Genomic DNA, 20291 nt, shown 5'->3' on the forward strand with positions numbered 1-20291 from the left:
GAATATCTCAGAGGCCAATTTGTTAGAATAGATCTAATTTGTCAGACAAGGTTTTGAATGCACATTTAATAATGTCCTCTCAATTTCAAAAGATATAAACACCTCTTCATATGCCATAGAATGGAAAATGCGTTACAGTTAAATAAAGTACTGAAATCCGTTTTAGCCACCTAAGAGAAAGCAGATTGGACTCCCTCCTCCCCACCTCACCCCACCAGGCTTAAATCGGAGGGCTTCATGCATATGAAATAAAAGATGAAAAGGACCCTCACAAGTCACAACAGTTTGGATTTCTTTAAGAGTTAATCTTCAAAAGCAGAGCTACTCTTAAAGGTGAATCTTAATTACATTCCTGGGCTAAAAAGATATAATGTAAAACAGTCTGTCAATTTTCTCTCTGAAAATATAGAAAAGAAAAGGAAAAAGAGTTTTCACTGTATATTAAAAATGCGTATGTACAGTTAAGCGCTTATGAACCACAAAAGGTACGGTAAATAGAAGACAGGGTAAGTTCTCAAAGTTGTTCATCCTGGAATAAGATGTCAGCCTTTGGCTACCTAGGAATGAAAGATTCAACCCCCCCAATCGGAAAACAGTCATCATGCTGTAGGCCCACTCCCCCATCCCACCCAGGACAGGATGCACCTCGCACGCTTTTCTTTTGAGAGACGCTCATGAGTGCTTTCAAGTGTGATAACGGTGCCATGCCCATAGTCCCTACTTCTGAATTCACAAAGGCCTTGCAAAAACATGCGGGGGCACCAGGCATTCAAACTAAAAACTTCTTGAAGGGTTTGGTGTTCCGATTATAATAAACTAGGCTATCCCAGTGTTCACCGAAGAACAATGTGAGATTTTAATCCTTTAAAAAAAAAAAAAAAAAGGAGTGCATTTCGTTTCATTTAGGGGGAAAAAAAAAATCCAAGTCCCCTTGCGGTTAAGGAGTCATATATGAAATCCCACGCTTCTATCGGTTCATGGAGTTGGCCACTTGGTAACTAGTCCTCTGTTGCCATCTACAGGCAAAGTGTCCCATAACAAGGACACACAGGAATGTGCTAGTGCGACTGGCTCTCTGGGTAAACTCAGCTTCCCAGAATCACTGTTGTTTGCACACTGATTAGTATGGATTTGTTCAATTAGACGGAAATGCTCCATTTGCATGAGCAAAATGCAAAAGAAGAACTTTAAAGCATTAGGAAAATTATCGGTTAAAATAATAAACAGAATTAAATGAGGAAAAATAAATTGGAACTGACATCTTAGTCATCGGTTCTTCATCAAGCTGAGCAAATCTAATAATGCCTCCCTCCCTTCCTCAGCTCCCAAGAAGTCCACCGTTAAAATGTCATCTCTAATTCCATTTTATGTCTATAAATTGCATTTTAATAACCTTTTGTTTCCCTTTCTCTGTTCTGGGGTGTGTGTGTGTGTGTGTGTGTGTGTGTGTGTGTGTGTGTGTTTTAATCCCCTAACTACTGGGGAAGGTAGTAAAGGGACAAAGGAGTCTTTCTGAGAGGCAGTGTTGCAGTTTCAAGGACGGCCATGGGTTTCCCCCTAATCACATTCCCTGACCTCAATGTCAGAACACCCTTTCTCCTTTGAGAAGGACTGGATGATCCCAGCCAGCCTCCAGCTGGTAATTACTCTCCTGGTCAACTTGAGGACCTCTTGCAACCTTAATATAAAGTTATCACTTGTCCTTTCTTTGGTCTTAATGATGGAGGGGGTGGAGAGCAGAGACGGAAAAAATGACAACAGGAACAGAAAACACTGAGGTTCAGAACCATGAGCGCAAGCTAAACTACGCTCATGTTGTAATTTACATCTGTGACTAGATTCTGTTTGTTATGACAGTATCCTCTTTTTCCTTTGTCACTCTAGGAAAGAAAAGGCGCCCTGAATTCCTTTATAAGCACTGCTCATCTCCAGTGGGTAGTTAGATTTCTAACTGAGGAAGAAGTGCCAGTTACAGACTAATGATTTAACTGTTCATTTCCTGAAAATACAAGGTGATGGACACTACATTCTAAAATAGTAGAATTTTTCATTTTAAAGGGTGTATATAATTTCCAAGCAATCAGTCCCATAGAGGCAGTTTAAAATAAAATACATTATTTGATAGCCTCTGGGGAAAGCATACATGCCCGTGGGACAAAATTCTGTATGAATGAAATTTATGCTGCACTCAGTTTTTTTCTATATCTATCAATAGAAGCCATTACAAAATTATATTAATTATAGGAATATTCACATAAGTGAATTAATAATTATATTGCATTATTAAATTGCCAAATGGTGTGGACAGAATGCACCATTTATGAAGACTCCTCCTCTGACCTACCACTAATATTCTGCTTTACAGCAGAATATCATTCTTTTGCAGATAAAGCTTAGTTTGAATTGGAATACAGTTGACTCTTGAACAATGAGAGGGTTAGGGATGCTGACCCCCAGCGCATGGAAATCCATGTATAAATTTTGACCCCCTTAAACTTAACTACTAAGAGCCTACTGCTAACCAGAGGAAACTTTACTGATAACATAAACAGTCGATTAACACATATTTTGGATATGTATTACAAACTGTATAAATAAAGTAAGCTGGAGAAAAGAACATGTCATTAAGAAAATCGTAAGAGAAAACACACTTACAGTCCTGTATTTATTTACTTTAAAAAAGTCCATGTCTAAGTGGACCCGCACAGTGCAAACCCGTGCTGTTCAAGGGTCAACTGTATTATTCAATGCCAGGGCTCCTTTCTCTTGCGGTGGTCCCCTGAGACTTAGTCTTTGCCCGGTAAGAATGGGAAAACTGCTGTGGAGTATCAGCTGACTTAACCAAGGCTATTCTGGAAGTTAATCACAAAGGCAGCCAAACTGGCCAACTTCTGATCCCCAGCCCCTCCCTGCCACTGGCGACCTCTCCCAGGTTCTAATGGAGGGTGTGGACATTTATGAGAGAAAAGCATTCTCAACAGGGTGCATGGCAGGCCAGAGTCTCCCGAAACAACCCCTGAAATTTACAGTTGTGCTCTTTCAAGCTTGAAACACCAACAATACTAATTAACATGTGAATCGTGATTTAGAGTGGACAAGGCATTTTTCCAGGTATTTCCCCAAATAGTTATTTTGAGTCTCAGTTAATTTGATACTTTTTTTTTTTTTACATTTGTACTGAATAAAGAAGATTCAATACACATATAACTAATGCGTAATCAGGCCTACACCGTCCATTTTGCAATTTATAAGTATACTGCTAGTTTTTACAGTTTCCATGGGAACATGTTAGTGATGAACGGAGGAACTGATATGGAATTGTATTCAAAATGGTCCAATCATGATAGTTAGGGGGGAAAAATCCATAGACCTTGATCTTTAAATACTAGTTGGAGTTTTTTGGAGATCTACTTAGATAAAGTTTTAATAAACTGCATGGATTAGGTTTTGGAATTTATCCCAGTTTGATTAAAGTAGGATTTCTCCTCAAATCTGTGGTGTCTATCCCTGGGAAAATTGCTCTGAAGTTCCTACCCTTAGTCATTATAAGACTCCCAGAATATTGTGAAAAAACCATTACTGAGCAACCAAGGCAAACTTAACCAGAGACTAATTAAAATAAAAGACCAAGAAAAACAGAAACAAAAAACCAAAATGACAGAGGTGGAAAAGCACCCTTCTCACAGCCGTAAGCCCTCAGCGGGAGCAGGAAAGCAGTCCTTTTCATGGACAAGCGTGCTGGCAGTCCATTCCAAAAGCAAATTGTGGAATCGAACATTTTGGAATAGACTTATATCTTGAATGAATGATGAAAACAGAGTGTAGAAGGTCTGATTTCGTAGAGAATTGCCATGAGATTATTACTTCCCCAAATTACTAACTGAATATTAGCCGAGAACAAAGAACGCTGACATCTAGAAGGACATGAAGGACAATGTACTTCTGCACTGAATTTCCTTAGAACAAACTAGAGAGAGAGGGAAGGAAGAACGACTTTCAATTTTAAACCCTTAGCAGCACTGAGGAGCATCCAAAAGTCTACAGTTGACTTGACACCGTGAGTGGGCTCAGGAGCCAGTTACTCACTCGTAACTCCAAACACGGAATGCAAACAGTACCAGAAAGTGTATGCATACATTTGTGCCACCTGCAAATTCTGGAAACTCCTATCAAATAGTAACCCAGCTCCGGAATGGATTGGATCGAATATGTCACCTATTTACCTTTCGGTTATCTGGAGCTCTTGTACAACCAAAAAAGAAAAAGAGGAAGGGGATAAAACACCCGAAAAAGTGGTAAAACATTCAGTATTGCTCCTGAGCATAAGATACTCTTTTGTAGCATATATACTTTTTAAAATTCGACACTGCAGTGTCTAAGCTCTTTGTCGGGAAAAGAAAAACAGCCCAAGTGATTTCACATGGAATATGCTGTTCAAATTTACATACTCCGAAAAAAGAGGAAATTATTAAAAACTCAAGTAATCTGGGACTTGAATATATTTACTCTAGAATACGACACCAGGAAGTATGAGGTTTCATTATTTCTCTGCCCAATTTAATCTTTGCCTAGAGCTGCTATCAAATTGCATATAGTGTATGTCTGCATGTATAGAACAGGAAAAAAAAAATCCTTGTGCAGCCACATCAATAAAATGGTAAATGGTAAAAGACTTTCGACTTTAAAAACAGAAATTTCTAAGGAGCAAGACACCGTTTTTTTCTTTGGGTGTTCGCAGCAGCTCAGTCTCACTGAAAATCTTACTGTGTAAGCCTTCTGCTAATGTTTTGGCTTTCATTTGGGTTTTTGCATGAACAAAGATCTATAGTGTTCCAATCTCTCTCTGCAGTGTCGTCTCTCTTGGCTTCCCTCTCCCTCCAGGTTCTGGCAAAAGGACACTAGGAACTCTTTTTCTCCGAGCCCCAAAGTTTGCATTGGCACAGAGTCCACTGTGGGGGAGGTTTTCAGCTTTAAAAAATAAATCATGAGATTAATATATACTGCGAGACACCCTGGAGGTGTTGGATAATGAGATGACTCCTAGGGAAATGTTCGGCAAAAACACATCATATATAGAAGCCCCAAGCCTCCCCCAGCGCGTTCAGTGGTCGAGCTGTCTAAAGAAATGACCCATTCTGCTGTCTCTGGGTGGAATCTCCTGAGTAATGCCTGTCTCTTAGGTGGATGGCTTTTAAAAAGTCATAGGTGGATATTTCAGATGCTTACTGCTATGACAGAAACTCCAGCTGCTGTGCTGTTCGGCTTGGGGCCTGTGTTGAAATGCTTCTTTATCTTTCCAGCTACTGACAGCTGATGTTCATTTTCGGGGAGGCCGTCATCCTGGAAAAAAAAAAAAAAAAAGAAAGAAAAGAAAAAGAAAGAAAGAAATGAAAAAAAGGAGAAAAGGGGGAAAAAATGAGATAAATGGAAAATGAGGCCAAGATCTTCTAGTACCAAGGAGGGATCTTGGAATTCCTAAGATCTCAGAAATAAAGGAACCAGTGTCTTGTCTTCTCATTAAACATCATTGTTGGAAGTAGGGCTCTGAGGTCTCGTGCATTTCCACATCTGCCCTAAAATTAATTTGCTGCGTCCTCTGACTCCCAGAGTTCTGTCCCTAAATAAAAGTTGTTATTTCTGTGTTTGGTTTCTAATAAAATTGATTTCAGCCAGGGCTCTCTAGGGACATATGCCAAAGGGCAAGTTAAATCTGAAAAACCAAAAGAAAGAAAAAAAATCAATGTAAACATCTTTTTTTTTTCCCCCTGAACCAAGAGTTTTATCCTCTTAGCCCATCATTCAGGCCCCGACACGAGGCAACTGACAGTCCTGGGCTCATGCAAGTGCCCGTAAATAAACTCGGGCTGGTTCCACCGGTCCTCAATCGACCATTCTATCATCCCAGACAACCTTCCAGGCAAACAGTTCCTCCCTAAGTTTCCAATCCTCCTTACTGCCCTCAAATCATCTGTTATTTTGACGTACTTCACATTGAGGCTCATTTTAACGAAGGCTTCTGCTCTCCGCCGGCACCGTCTATGATGGAGGCTGGACAGATTGCTCCCCTCTGCTAAATACTATGAGGACAACAATAACCAGAGCCGTAAGTGCGAGCCGCCACACCCACTCATGGTGGAAAGGCTGCCCAAACCCGAAGACAGAGACTGCATTCTATTCACTACAGACCCCTCGGCTCTTCACACGGTGCTTGGCAGATGGTAGATGCTTAAGACATATTTGCAGAATAAATAAATGAAGGGATAATAAAGTGTTTGTTACTATCTGTTAAAACCAAAATTCCTGGCAAGACTTCAATGCCATTCATCATTTTCCTTCTCTTTTTTCCCTTCCATCATTTTGCATGTTATTTCTTGGCTCCACCCAGGAAAATAAATGGCTGTGTCCCTAGCATAACACACTCGTTCTGCTACGTAACCTGGCCTTCCCCTCTCTCAGCATTTGGCTATCCATGCCTTCAGGCTCTGTGAACGGCGGTCTACAGTGGACCAGGCGCTGCAGGAAGTGGTGGGGAGAGACGGTGAGCAAAAAGAGGCATGGGCTTTGCTCTTTTTTTTTTTTTTTTTTTTTTAAAGATTTTACTGATTTAGGGGCGCCTGGGTGGCTCAGTGGATTAAGCCGCTGCCTTCGGCTCAGGTCATGATCTCAGGGTCCTGGGATCGAGCCCCGCATCGGGCTCTTTGCTCAGCGGGAGCCTGCTTCTCTCTCTCTCTCTGCCTGACTCTCCGCCTACTTGTGATCTCTCTCTCTGTCAAATAAATAAATAAATAAAATCTATAAAAAAAAAAAAAAAAAAAAAAAAAAGATTTTACTGATTTATTTGACACAGACACAGAGAGAGAGAGAGAGAGATCTCAAGTAGGCAGAAAGGCAGGCAGAGAGAGAGGAGGAAGCAGGCTCCCTGCTGAGCAGAGAGCCCGATGTGGGGCTTGATCCCAGGACCCTGAGATCATGACCTGAGCCGAAGGCAGAGGCTTTAACCCACTAAGCCACCCAGGTGCCCCATGGGCTTTGCTCTTATGGACTCTATGGCCTCTCCAAATCACCTGTTCCAAAATATTTTTCCCCAGAAAGGCATAATTCAGTAGAATGGTTCTTCTGTAAACTCCTAATCGTTTTTTCATTATATGTATTTGCACTCTTTACATTCTTTTCGGTGTTACGTGATTTTGTATATATATATATATATATAACATATACATAAATGTATAGAGAGAGTTTAGGGATACACACACACAATATATATCATCAACTCTGAACTCTTGCTCTTTTGTAATCTTCCACATTTTCTGTAATGTTTAACATAAGCCGTTGGTTCAGTGCCCTGCTCACAGTGAATACTGAACTTGTGATATTCTTGGACTGATTTATTAATGGCTAAGAGAAGGAACCATTATTAGGCTTATTAAGTCACATCTGAAATCAAATCTGGAAGAAGGATGCTTTCCAGGAATTGCAGAGTGATTTCAAAATTTTTAAAAAATCTGTATTGCGTTAAGAGTCAGAAATAAAGTGAAGGTCAATTACGGTAACAGTAGGATAATACTTGGGGAGGGAACGTTAAGAGACATATGAAGTACTTACTCTGTCCCGGGCTATGCAGGGATGGCAGCGGAGGGTAGAAAAATGGTTCTCTGCCCCCCAGAACCTTGCGGGCTAACGGAGAGACAACGTATTTACACACAAGATCAAATAATAAAGCCGATCAACAATTTAAGAAAGAGCTGTCCTAAGGCTTGGAGCCTTGTGGCTGAGCTACGAACATGGAAGGATTTCAGAGGAGAGAGGATGTATTTTCAGTTGCAAACAGAGCGGACCTGAGGAGGACTAGGCGATTCAGCTGGGTCCTTAAAGAGGAAGAGCCACCGAGGCTTAGAGACAAGAGAACCGCTGTTTTGGTGCACAGATGCGAGTGGGAAACCTCAGGGCTTGTTTGCCAAACAGTGAGTTAACCAGTTTAGCTGTAGTTAAGAGTATGTGGGAGGATAAGGATGGAGAAAGCTGAAAAAAAACACCCAAAAAACAAAAAAACAGGAAAAGACTGGCCACAAAGGACTACCAGAAAGATCCAGAAATAGAAGCCTTAGTCTCCATTAGGGAGAAAAACAATGCTTTTTAATAAGCAGGGCGTAAGCAGGAAGTATAGAGGACTAACTACCCTTAACTCACAAAGAATTAGAATTATGCGATCCAGAGCTTTAAACACAAGGGTGAAATGTTTTTTTAATGGTGGACGAAACAATAGGCCCCTGGAACCTAAATTAGAATTTTAGAAGCACCAAAACATTGGACGAGGGATGAAATGATGGCCTTTACTGAGTCTTCCAAATATTAGAGTCATGTATCTGGCACAGGTTGGGGCTCTGTCTAAGGACAAGGGAGCAGCCTGAGACTGGGGTTCCCCATTGGGCCTCACCCCCAAGATTATACCTGTATGTGTAATCATCTCTTAATAGACTTTTAGGCTAGCTAGGGCAGTGATTCGTATGAGGTTTAGATGATCAACAAATGTGAAAAACATCATCGGGAAGTAGGCTGAAGGAAGGTTTCTCTCTTTAGGACAATACCACTTTGAGCATATTTGCTGTCTCGGGATCAGAAGCTGCTGGAAAGGAAGAGCTGAAAGACAAGAGATGGGCTAATCCAAGTGAGGGGTAGGGAGGGAAGGGAAATGAAGCCGTTAGCCCTGGGGAGGTGCAGGTTTAGCTGAGGCACCATGAAGTAAGGGAGGGAAAGGGGGAGGCCCGAGTTTGAAGGTGGAGTGAGACAAAGATAAAAGAGAAAGCCAGGGAGAGGAAGGTGACACCGGAGTTAACTGCTGTGTGGTCCCGGGCAAGCGATTCACACAGACAAGCCCCTGCCGTCTCAGATGATCCTCTATGATGATATGTATTATTAGGACCATTTCGAAGATGAGCACACTGAGGCCTGGCAACGTTCAGTTAATTTGCTCAAAGTCACACAGCTAGAAAGCGGTTGAGTCAGGACTGAAGCAGACTGAAAGCATCCGTTCCGCAGCCCCACACGGAAATCACACTCAGAGCACTCATTCATGGGTTACAGAAGGGCTCCGTAAGAGTTAAATGGTAGGATTTGAGGAGTCGTCTTTCCCATGACGAAAGTGGCGCGACGGTAAGGAGAAAGATCGCATTAGAGACTGAAACAAACCAGAGACTATCCGGACAGGCCTCAGTGGAGCCCGGGGAGCGTTTGCATGGTGGTCAGTAAACGGGAGGCTGAGCGCTTCAGGCGGCCCAGAGGAATGTAGTTGACTTTGAGGTCAAGGAGAGACTGGGTGTTCGTGAAGCCAAAATGTGGCAATGTGACCTACACTGGCCCGGCTCTTGAATCCTCCGTGGAGCAGGCAGCCCCAGAAGGCCTGGCTGACCCCGGATGACATGAAGTTGCACTGGGTCACAGCGTGGTCCTATGAGCCACGCAGGCTATGAAGACCAGGCTCGGTGCAAACAGAGAGAGAATAAACACAAGAGATTCCGTAGGAACAGCCCCGTCCTGACTTACTGAGCGGTTCCTCCCCTGCTGCACGGTCCCACCACGGCCTCACTTCCCCACCAGCGCTACCATCCCAGCCAGAACGTTCCTCTACCTGGCTTTTCTTCCCCTGCCAGTTCCTGAGCTAAGAGTCTGCTTCCTCACCACCTTCGGAATGGACTTTGTTATTATTTCCCAGCTCTGTCCTGGTCCTGATCTCCTGTCAAGACTCTTAGCAACTCTTTTAGATATTGGGTCCTGAGGGTTCAGACCTCCAGCTTTAAATTCTAGTGAAGGTTTCAGCTTCCCTTGGGTTATTAGTTCACGTTGAAGCAATGAAAGTCTTGAAACAACCCTCGCAAGTTGTCAGAGATGCTTCTGACTTCATAAATCTTAAAGCATTTCAGGGTCCCCCCCCCCAATGAAATAAGGTGATTCAGAGAAGGTAGAGAGGGGGTGTGTGCATGGGCACGGGTACATGTACGTGCACGCACACACACACACACACCCCTCACAGCAACTAAAAGTCTGCAGAGCTTCTATATCAATTTTGAAGGCTTTGAGCATAATTGGATTAAAGACATAAACAACTGCCTTTGCAGGGACCTAATCTGTACCTGAAGCATACAGACGGATGATGGAGATTTAGCTAACTTACTGTCTTGCATCAATAAAATAAATAGGGCCATTAAAAACATACATTTTTATATATACATCTTTATCACTGCTATTCTGAATAGATTGTGTGCCAAAAATGTGCTATGAATTTTCTAAACGTGACAAACCTGGCAGTATGTTACAAATAGTTATAGTATTATTACCATACGTTCTGGTATGTAGTTTCTGGGAGTAGTTTCTGAAGTTTGACATGGGCTGGTTGTGGTTTGAGGTTAGTGGTTTTTGATTTAGAAATTCCCATCTACCACTTGGCAGAGCATTGCAACTGACAAGAACGAAATTAGTTTGCAAAATGGAAAATGAACTCTCACAGCTGTCTGTAGGAGACCTAGCCTCCTGGTCTCCATTTCTGCAGCGGATGTTGGGGAGCAGCTGTGGGGAGTGGTGCGGGGGCTTGGATGTGAAGTCACTCAGTGCAGTGAATTCCCCTCTTTCCTCAGGGAAACCATTCCAGGGGTCACGCTTTAGAAAACCCTCCTCCCCTCGTGGATTTTTGTTTTCGACTCATGGATCTCATTTGCAGTCAATTCATTACCAGACTCCATTATTAGTAATATCTGTGAATTTATGAGAAGTACGGCAGTCTTGAGACGTTTACTACCAGACTCTCCTGATCTAGTTTTAGATAATCTCAGGTACATCAGAGTACTCCTGAATGGCGGCTCCATCCCGCATCCCAGGGTTTGGCCTCTTGACTTGCTAACCATCTCCAGCTGCGCAGCACCCAGCACCTCTGACTCGGTTCAGCATCAGTTCAGAGGGGCCAGGGCATCCTCTCTGTCTATACCTGACACCACACTGGAGGAGAAAATGGGAAGTAAGTCGAGATCTAGCTTGGAGAAGGGAAAGGGTAAGATGCCCAAATGGAACGTGGATTTCCATGTCATCGTTACTAATTTATGACTGTAAATAGCTGGTTTTATATTATTACAGTATCACTGGGGGCTCTCTTAATTTCTAACAAATTCTGTCAGCCCAAGATGAATGCATATAAATTTTGTGTGGGGAGAGTTGCTTTTAGTTAGCATGAAGTATGTCTGTAGATTATCCAGCCTCTTATAATTTTTTTTCTTCTTCTTCCTCTCTTTATTCTTTTTGAATATCTTGCCTTGGTAGTTTGTTTGTTTATTTATAGTACTATCTTCTTAAAAAGAGTGGGTAGGTGAGATAAATGAAGAAAAATAAAATTTAAAGGCCAGGAAGGTGATAGGAAGTCTTGAATTGGCTAAATACCTACACTTGACTTAAACCCATTCTTTCCAGTAGGACAGAGGTTCTCAAACTCGGTTTCACCGTAATAATCACCTGGGAGCTCTTAAAATTTCTGCCGCCTGCTCAGATGCCAGGCCAGAATTAAATCAGAATCTCTAGAGGCAAATCCAGGCATCGACCTTGTGCTAGAAACTCCACTGAGCTTTATGCCGGAGACTTCTCTAAGGCTGTTTCCTCATCAATAAAACTAGGAAAATAACTGGAGGTAAAACATAAACCCATAGAATTGCAGCATTGAGATGGACCTTTACCCTCATATCGGGAGAATAACATGGGATAAAGTAGGTTAACACTTTGAAAACAAAAATGCAATAATAGTAATATATCTGGATTATTACAATGATGATAATTTAATCCTATTTATAAATGAGAATTTGGGGAGGGCATGTCAATTATGTTTAGAAACTTCTCACTAACCTATGATTTTTATCAACAAATTATCATTTCTCCCCAATCCCTGGAATGATCAAGATGTATTAATGCTTACTTCAGTCTTCTATGTGCCTAAAATCTGTGGTTCCCCACTAGATGAGTGCTAAGGTAAATCAGCTTAAGCCAGGACAATCCCTGTTGATATTCTGTAGTCACAGTAAAGGAAGCAGCCGTGATACTAAAGAAGACAACAGAGCCGATAATGTACACATTATCTACATGGAGCTGAGGGTACACTAATGGATTTTGGGGGGCTATGATGAGAAGGTTCTCCTTCTTAATCAAATTTCTCTTATGCCAACATCCATCACAATTTGCATTTCATCAGCACATGGCAACAGATGACAGAGTTGTTGCCTCTGTCAGACCCAAATTCCCCAAATATTTATCAAGTACTAGTACTTATCACTTATCACTAGTACTAGTACTAGTATTTATCACAGTACTAGTGCTTAAAGACTGTCCTCTCAGACCCTTCAAATATATATTCCTTTCTCCAACCTCGTAATAACCTAAGAGACTGATTCTATTATCTTCGGTTCACAGACACAAAAATGGGTTCAAAGGAGTGAAATGACTGTTCCAAGGTTACAACAGGAGGGTGAGCTGCTGCTCCTTCCGGAAGCCCACGTTCCACTCCTAGACACCTGGCTGCACACTGATGCTCCCTTTGTTCAGCTGGTTTGTTAGAACAATCCACCAAGATGCCTTGAGGACTCATGGCTCTTCCAATAACAGAGCAGAGGGGTGCCTGGGTGGCTCAGTTGGTTAAGTGACTGCCTTCGGTTTAGGTCATGATCCTGGAGTCCCGGGATCGAGTTCCGCATCGGGCTCCCTGCTCAGCAGGGAGTCTGCTTCTCCCTCTGACCCTCTCTTCCCTCTCATTCTCTCTCACTCTCTCTCAAGTAAATAAAATCTTAAAACAAACAAACAAATAAACAACCCCCCCCCCCCCCCCACACACAAAAAACAGAGCAGCAGCCCAGAACACCAAGGTGCACAGTGGGATTCCCAGGCAGGATGAAAGGAAAAATGAGCCTAGAGTGAGGTTTAAACAAGTGACTTTGGCTGACTAGATTTTCTGATTCTATTGGTCTACTCTCTGTTTCATAAGAGACTGCCTTTTCAATTCCAAGGGCAGCAAGTGAAAAGGTCACTGTATAAGCAACAGAGAAAATTAGGACAAATGAGAGTACAGGAAATGCTTTCTGACGATTTCCTCAGGGCTCAGATAATTATTATTACCTCTTCCCCCCAAGGTAGACTTCTCTGCGGTGATCAGATATAATTTGATAGCCAAATGCAAAATGTCTTGTTAAATGGACTTCCGTTTAAATGCCTAATCTATTTATTTTGATTGCTTGGTTGTTCATTTGTTGCACTTGGAGATCTTGATAAATGCTAAATGCTGGTTGTGAAAGCTTATATATGGTTTTTCATTTATGTTTTGAGATAATAATCATTTTTCTGATTTAGTTACCACAAATACAATTTCAAAAGTTAAGCAATCATTTCATACATTTCAGGTTTCTTTAGCTTTTTTTTTTTTTTTAAGTTTCTGCTAATATCAATATTTTTCTCCCTCAGAATCTAAGGTCTGTTAGAATGATATAAAGGGTACTTTTTAGTTTTAAATCTCCTAGATAATTCCTTAAATGTTATCCTCACTTTTAAGAAATATCTGTAGGGGGAAAAAAAAAAAAGAAATGTCTTTAGGGAATCGGAGAGGGAAACTAAAATGACAGCAGAAGTCCTGTTTTAGAGGGAGTGGTAGACCCTAATTACCAGCAAAGTGGGACCATGTGTAAAAATGTGTACAAAGCAGGCTGAGAAGGCAGAAAGTTATGCTGAGACATGTACATGCTGCTTTAGGAAAAGGAGCAACCTAGTTTTAAAAAGGTATAGCTCAAAGTCTTCCTAATTTTTTTCTTTATCCCATGGAATTGGGATATATATGGATATAGGCTCATTTGGTTTGGAATCAGGGTAAGGCTGTTTCTTTTTTTTTTTTTTTAATTTATTATTTTTTTTAAAGATTTTATTTATTTATTTGACAGACAGAGATCACAAGTAGACAGAGAGGCAGGCAGAGAGAAAGAGGAGGAAGCAGGCTCCCTGCTGAGCAGAGAGCCCGATGTGGGACTTGATCCCAGGATTCTGAGATCATGACCTGAGCCGAAGGCAGAGGTTTAACCCACTGAGCCATCCAGGCACCCGGTAAGGCTGTTTCTAATTGCATTCTGGCCCCCTTGAATATATAGACAAATTTGCTCACATCCACAAAGTTATCTTAAAACAAATATGTATATACTGCCAGAGATCCTCTGCGGGACACCTACTTCCCGGCCTCCTTCAGGTTGGGGCTGTGGCATCTCCTTCTCTAGGAAATCCTTTATAGCACTGCTCTCCCCACGCAGAGGCTGGCTGGGGTAGCCTTCCCCAACTCTCAACCCCCACCCCTGTTGTCCTGTGACTGTCTGGTTGAATCAGGGCTTCTAGAGGGCGGGCCTGCCAGGCAGTGGTCTTCTGAAGAAAATGTATTTAAAGGGGCACCTGGGTGGCTCAGTCGGTTAAGTGTCTGTCTTCGGCTCAGGTCGTGATCCCAGGGTCCTGGGGTCGAGTCCCAAATTGGGCTCCCTGCTCAGCGAGGAACCTGTTTCTCCCTCCTCTTGCTGCTCCCTCTGCTTGTACCCTCTCTCTCTCTATCTCTCTCTCACAAATAAATTTATAAAAATCTTCAAAAAAAGAAAATGTATTTAAAAATCTAAAATGGCTATTTGCAGTCTGTGAAATCTCTTTTCTCGTGGCTCTTTGTGAGCCTTCAAAGGCCATGTTTCAGATTCAGATTTTCTGGCTTATTCTGTGGGATCATAGTCCCACTGTTATTAGTGCTATCATGCAATTTGACAATCTGTAGATCATGGGCTTTTAATTAGCATGTAGATCAATCAGAATCAACTGCTTCCACCAAGAAAGGCAGCAGCTGACCTGTGCCTCTTCCTCTCTGTAAATCTAAGGGAAAGGTGCCATGACCTAGGTAAGTTCCTTTGAAGATGTTGCTAACTTGTATGAACAATCATTATAATGATACAATGAATACATGCATTCTTTTCCAATATTCATGGTACTTTCATGTATAACAAAGGATGGGTAGGTATAATGTGGTACACAGGACTTGAAAGCAAATAGGCTTGGAGTGAAGAGACCTGGCTGCAAATTTTGGCTCAATCATAAATTTTGCTACTTCGAGCAAGTCACTTACCATAGCCTTAGTCTCCACATCTGTAAAATGCATACAGTAATACCCACTCTGCCTATCCTGTAGGTTTATTATTAGGCTTACCTGAGATGCTTCCTAACTTTGCCCATTTCATGGATGAGGATAACTTTTGTTTAGCACCCTGGGGTAAATGCAAAGGTTCTGAGGTTGGAGGTGATCACTTCTAGATTCTAGCTGCCCTGCCTGACTATCCCAAGGGAAAAGGGGATTGATAGCTTTATATATTTGTATACTAATTGGGAAGCTCTGCTCTATGAAAATATTTAAAACAAACCTTAGTTGTGTGTCTATACACACAATCAACATTTATAAATATTCTCCTATTTTTACTTCTCTACATATAAAATGCTGGGTTAGAGCTGTCCTACAACCCAGCAATCGCACTACTGGGTATTTACCCCAAAGATACAAACATAGTGATCTGAAGGTGCATCTGTACCCCCAATGTTTATAGCAGCAATGTCCACAATAGCCAAACTATGGAAAGAGCCCAGATGTCCATCAAAAGAGGAATGGATAAAGAAGATATGGTGTGTGTATATATATATATATATATATATATATATATACACACACAATGGAATATTACACAGCCATCAAAAGTGAAATCTTGCCATTTGCAACGATGTGGGTGGAAGTAGAAGGTATTATGCTGAGCAAAATAAGCCAATCAGTGAAAGGCAATTATCAGATGATCACACTGAAATGTGGAATTTAAGAAAAAAGGCAGAGGATCATAGAGAAAGAGGAAAAAAGGAAACAAGACAAAACCAGAGAGGGAGACAAACCAGAAGAGACTCTTAATCTCAGGAAACAAAGGGAGGGAGTGGCTGGATGATGGACACTGGGGAGGGTATGTGCTATGGTGACTGCTGTGTATTGTGTAAGACTAATGAAGACTAATGAAGACCCCTGAAGCAAATAATACATTATATGTTAATAATAATTTAAAAACAACAAAAAATAAATAAAATAAGAATCTTGGACGATGGCCACTACATGTCAGAACATGAACAAGATCCTACACTCTTGTCACCTTGGATGTAGTCTGTCTCAACACTGTGCTTTCAATCATACCTTATCCTTAAAATTAGTGATTTTGGGGAAAAAAAAACCTACTTAAGTAATCACTATGGTGATAATTTAGAGAAGTGGAATGTTTTGTTGCCTTCAACTCACAGCCAGATCACTTGAAGCTGTAGGAAGGCTGGCAAAATCTCTATCTGTGAGCTAAGCATGTTATACTTGTCCCTGTCTGTGCTCATGTCCATCTCTCTATAAGTGCAACTCTGTCTGTCTTCTACTCTGGAGGTAAGAACCATTAACTTAAGGCTGTCCGTGAGGGTTACAGTAGGACCTAGATTATCCAGTTGTTGGGAAGAATACGATATTAACATATGTGAGGGGCTTAGAAGAGTCCTGGGCAGACTTTGTCAGTGAAGCGCTCTTTGCATATTTATTATGATTCAAACCCTGATCAAACCCTGATCAGTCCGTTTTGGAGAGACAGAGGGACAACAATGACTGTGCTCTGGGGAATTCTTTCATAAAGAATTTCATATTGTTAGACTCTACCACTCAAATAGCAGCAGCAGCATCTGGGAGCTTTTAGAAATTCAGAGCCTCACATCTATGACATCAGAATCTGCATTTTAACAAATCTGCATTTTAACAAGACCCCCAGGTGACTCGTGAGTGCATTCCAGACTGAGTAGTGCTGCAATGGAGTAATCCAAGCCTCATGGGGGGGACCCTTGGGTCAACGGTATTTTTGGTAGGCATCATGCAAAAGCAGGACTGACTCAGAAAATCTGCTGCTGTTGCTGTATTCGGAATGTAGCTTGGAGGCAGGGGGGCTGTCCATGTGCGTGCGCCTCCCCAGTCGGAAAGCAGCCCCTCTGCATCAAAAGGCTATGTGCAAGGGACCGTGAGAGCATCCGTCAGCACGGACTCAGAGGAGCAAGTCTGAGATGCCGTCGCTGTTCCAGCATGTTTGCGGGGGAGGAATAAATATGAACACAGCACTTTACAACGGAGGCGATATCATTAGGAAATAGGTGGTTTTAGAAAGGAACGTTAGAAGTGTGCACGAGGAAAGGAAGAAGTCACTTACGTTGACCCAGGGGTGCTCCAAGACCTGCACAGCTGAAAATCGCTGATCGACATCGACCAACAGCATCATGGTGATGAGCTCCTGTGGAAGGGAACATTTCATTCCATTTGTCTCATTTTTATGGCAAAACTCTGAGCATTTTCCTACGCCGAAGTTCTCTTTCAGTTTAGAAAAGCTCTACGTTTTAAATATATCAACTCAGCTTACCCACAGGAATCTAACACCCTTAGAAGTTAAAGAAAAGGTCAATACTTAGAATTACAAACATATGGTGAGAAAAAAAAAGAAAGATTAGAATAAATTTCACTGAAGTGCATTTAGGAGAGAAGAAATAAATTAAACAAGTTAAAGGATTAATATTCCTTTGTCTCGAATTTCGTACTTTAACGGAGATTTCTAAGTTAGCTTAATACAGAAATCTGTTAACATTGCTTCAAAAATTTCCACATCAATCAATACCAATAAAATGGAACTATTAAGGGGCAAATGATTTAATGGTTTGGAAATTAATGAGACTTCCTCATGAGTTCAAAATGATTTGGACCAGGAAAGCACAGCTTGAGTTTTAATGATGAGTCTGTCACACACTTGTCCACTTTGGAAGAGAAGCTCCCGTGTAACAAAATGGTTAGATATGTGTTATCCAGGTCCTTACAGTCATGGGGTCTGACTACCATTCTGTGACGAGGATGATTTATTTTCACTGATGTAAAGATTCTACCATAAAGTTCTCATTATGTTCTTTTCCTGCTTCAGGCTCCTCTGTGCAAGAAGGCATTCATTCACTTTCCAACATGGGCCAGGACTTATTAAAGCAATGAGCTGGTGTGATGCCCTTTGCGGATGGCATGAGGATGTGGGAGATGGTCCTATCTGTCAATGACTTGGAGCCCTCGTTTATGGAGAGAAGGCACTGAGAGGTAGAAAGGTTTCTGAAGAGACTGCTCACAGGCAAAAATATCTCTACCCCCACAGAAAAAGTCAGGTTTTAAATTGAACTCACACTCAGGACACAGAGAAAGGAAAGGCTTATACACTGAATAATCAAAAGTCAATTATTTATCAACATCAATTTGTTAAAAATTTAAGTCAATGCTTGGAGACATTAAGGAGTCAATTAAAAGGTTTTCTTTTTTATCTCGAGTTTTACCAATGTCTCCATGTAAGATTTTTGCAGTTTTCTTAGAGGCTGATCTCCTATTCATTCATTTTAATACATGTTAAGCATGTATACATACTGGTTAAGCACTAGTTATACTGGTCACTACATCGGGGTTGATGATACAGCAATAAACAAAATACACAAAAATCCTTGTCTTGATGAAATTTGTGTTCTAGTGAGGGAAAACTAGAAAATAAATGACATAAGTAAGATGTATACACCTACCTATATCTACCTGTCCAGAAAATAAACAGATAGAGAAAGGTAGGTAGATGGTATACCAGAAGGACACATGGGTGTAAGGGCTACCAGAGAAAAACAGAGCAGATGAGGAACACTAGGCAAACTAGGTAGATTAAAAATGCATCTGAAAATAGAGTGGTCTGGGATAGCTTCCCTGAGAGGGTGAGATTGAGTTGAGACCCAAAAGAGGTAAAGCCACAAGCTACATCAAAATTTAAGGTTGGCTGGTGTAGCAAGACACAGTGTAAGTGGAGTGACAACAGGAAGCGATGAAGCCAGAAAACAGAGATGCTTGGTAAGTTGGGATGGCGACAAACAGATGACTGATGACCGTGGACTCCTGGCAAACCCAGTAATTAAACAAAAATGGACAGAAATTTTATCTACAACATCATTAGGTAAAACTGCATTAAGACACACAGGGTCTCGGGAAAAGGAAAGGCACTGGAAACCTACCTTCGCCGAATCAGAAACGTTATCCCAGTATGGAGAGGGAAAGTCCACTTGCCCCATCAAAATCTGATCGAAAAGCACCTCCTGGTCATCACCGCTTCTGTTTACATGAACCACAACAAGGAAAAACACAGCACTAAAATGTTAACCCAGGGCATGTCTCTCCACTCTTCTGCATTCGAGCCCTTCCTTTCCCCGTAAGTGTGTAAAATGTGTGTTTTTAAGCTATTCAAAATGTCAATATGGAACTGTTTTGGACAATTAGGAAAGAATGAGTTTTTCAATTCTATGAGGGAGATTTATGGAAGGCATGTAAATGAGTGTGTACAACACAGAAAAAATAACGGGCACTGGAAGTCAAGTTCTTCCATCCACTTCCTGCTTCAGGCTCTTTTGTGCAAGAAGGCAGAATGGATCACTCAGAGAGTACAGAAATGCTTTGTTGGTACTGAATAAAAGATGACTGCCCATACCCACGGAACGGAGGGAAACCACACAGCAGGATGTAAGTGATTACACCAGCTGCCCAGATGTCCACCTTGAGGCCATATCTGCAAAAGTAAGTGACGTTAGAGTTAGCACAAGTCAAGCCGGGACAAATTATGGGGCACTGGCAAAATAGATGACTCTACTATTCTAAATCAAAAACCAAACTCAACAAAATTTAAAACCCAACAACAAATACTAAATGAAAACCCACCAGCTAAACAAAATTCAAGGAAAAAATAATTAAAAGAGAGAGAGAGACAGAGAGAGAGACCGTCTAAGACATATGAATAAAAATCAAAGTAAAGCATGTCTAGGATCATTTCCAAGTATCAGTAAGTGAGAGAGGTTTCATCGAAAAGGTTTATTACGGTCGTATCAGTATTAAGATGGGGATGGACCCTTGAAACAATCTAAGTCCCAATGTTAAAAAACATAATTACATCTAGGATATTTTCCAGTTCGTAAAGCACTGACGTACATTATCTTATGTTGTTTTTCTATCACTCTACATTAGACGGGATAAGTACTGTTGCCTGTTTTATAGAGGAGAAAACCAAGGATCAGAGGGGTAGTCTTGCTCGAGATCACACAGTGAGTGAGTGGCAGAGCAGGGTTCCAAGCAGGGTTTCCAAGAGCCCGACTCAATCCACTCAATCGTC

The 20291-nt window shown here is 41.5% G+C and overlaps 1 protein-coding gene across 4 annotated transcripts in view; it reads right to left on the reverse strand.

Moving 5' to 3' along the window:
* The window catches only part of DCLK1 (doublecortin like kinase 1), a 349188-nt gene that overhangs the window by 18146 nt on the left and 310751 nt on the right, over positions 1-20291 (reverse strand). For all 4 annotated transcript variants that reach the window (XM_059378351.1, XM_059378350.1, XM_059378354.1 and 1 more), the window contains exons 13-16: positions 19617-19694; positions 19147-19243; positions 17286-17366; positions 5227-5340 (exon numbers count right to left, since the gene is read on the reverse strand). In XM_059378351.1, coding sequence (XP_059234334.1) covers positions 5227-5340; positions 17286-17366; positions 19147-19243; positions 19617-19694 — 370 coding nt within the window. The remainder of the gene's footprint in view (positions 1-5226; positions 5341-17285; positions 17367-19146; positions 19244-19616; positions 19695-20291) is intronic.

The sequence above is a fragment of the Mustela nigripes genome, chromosome 15 (genome assembly GCF_022355385.1).
Source record: "Mustela nigripes isolate SB6536 chromosome 15, MUSNIG.SB6536, whole genome shotgun sequence".
NCBI lineage: Eukaryota > Metazoa > Chordata > Mammalia > Carnivora > Mustelidae > Mustela > Mustela nigripes.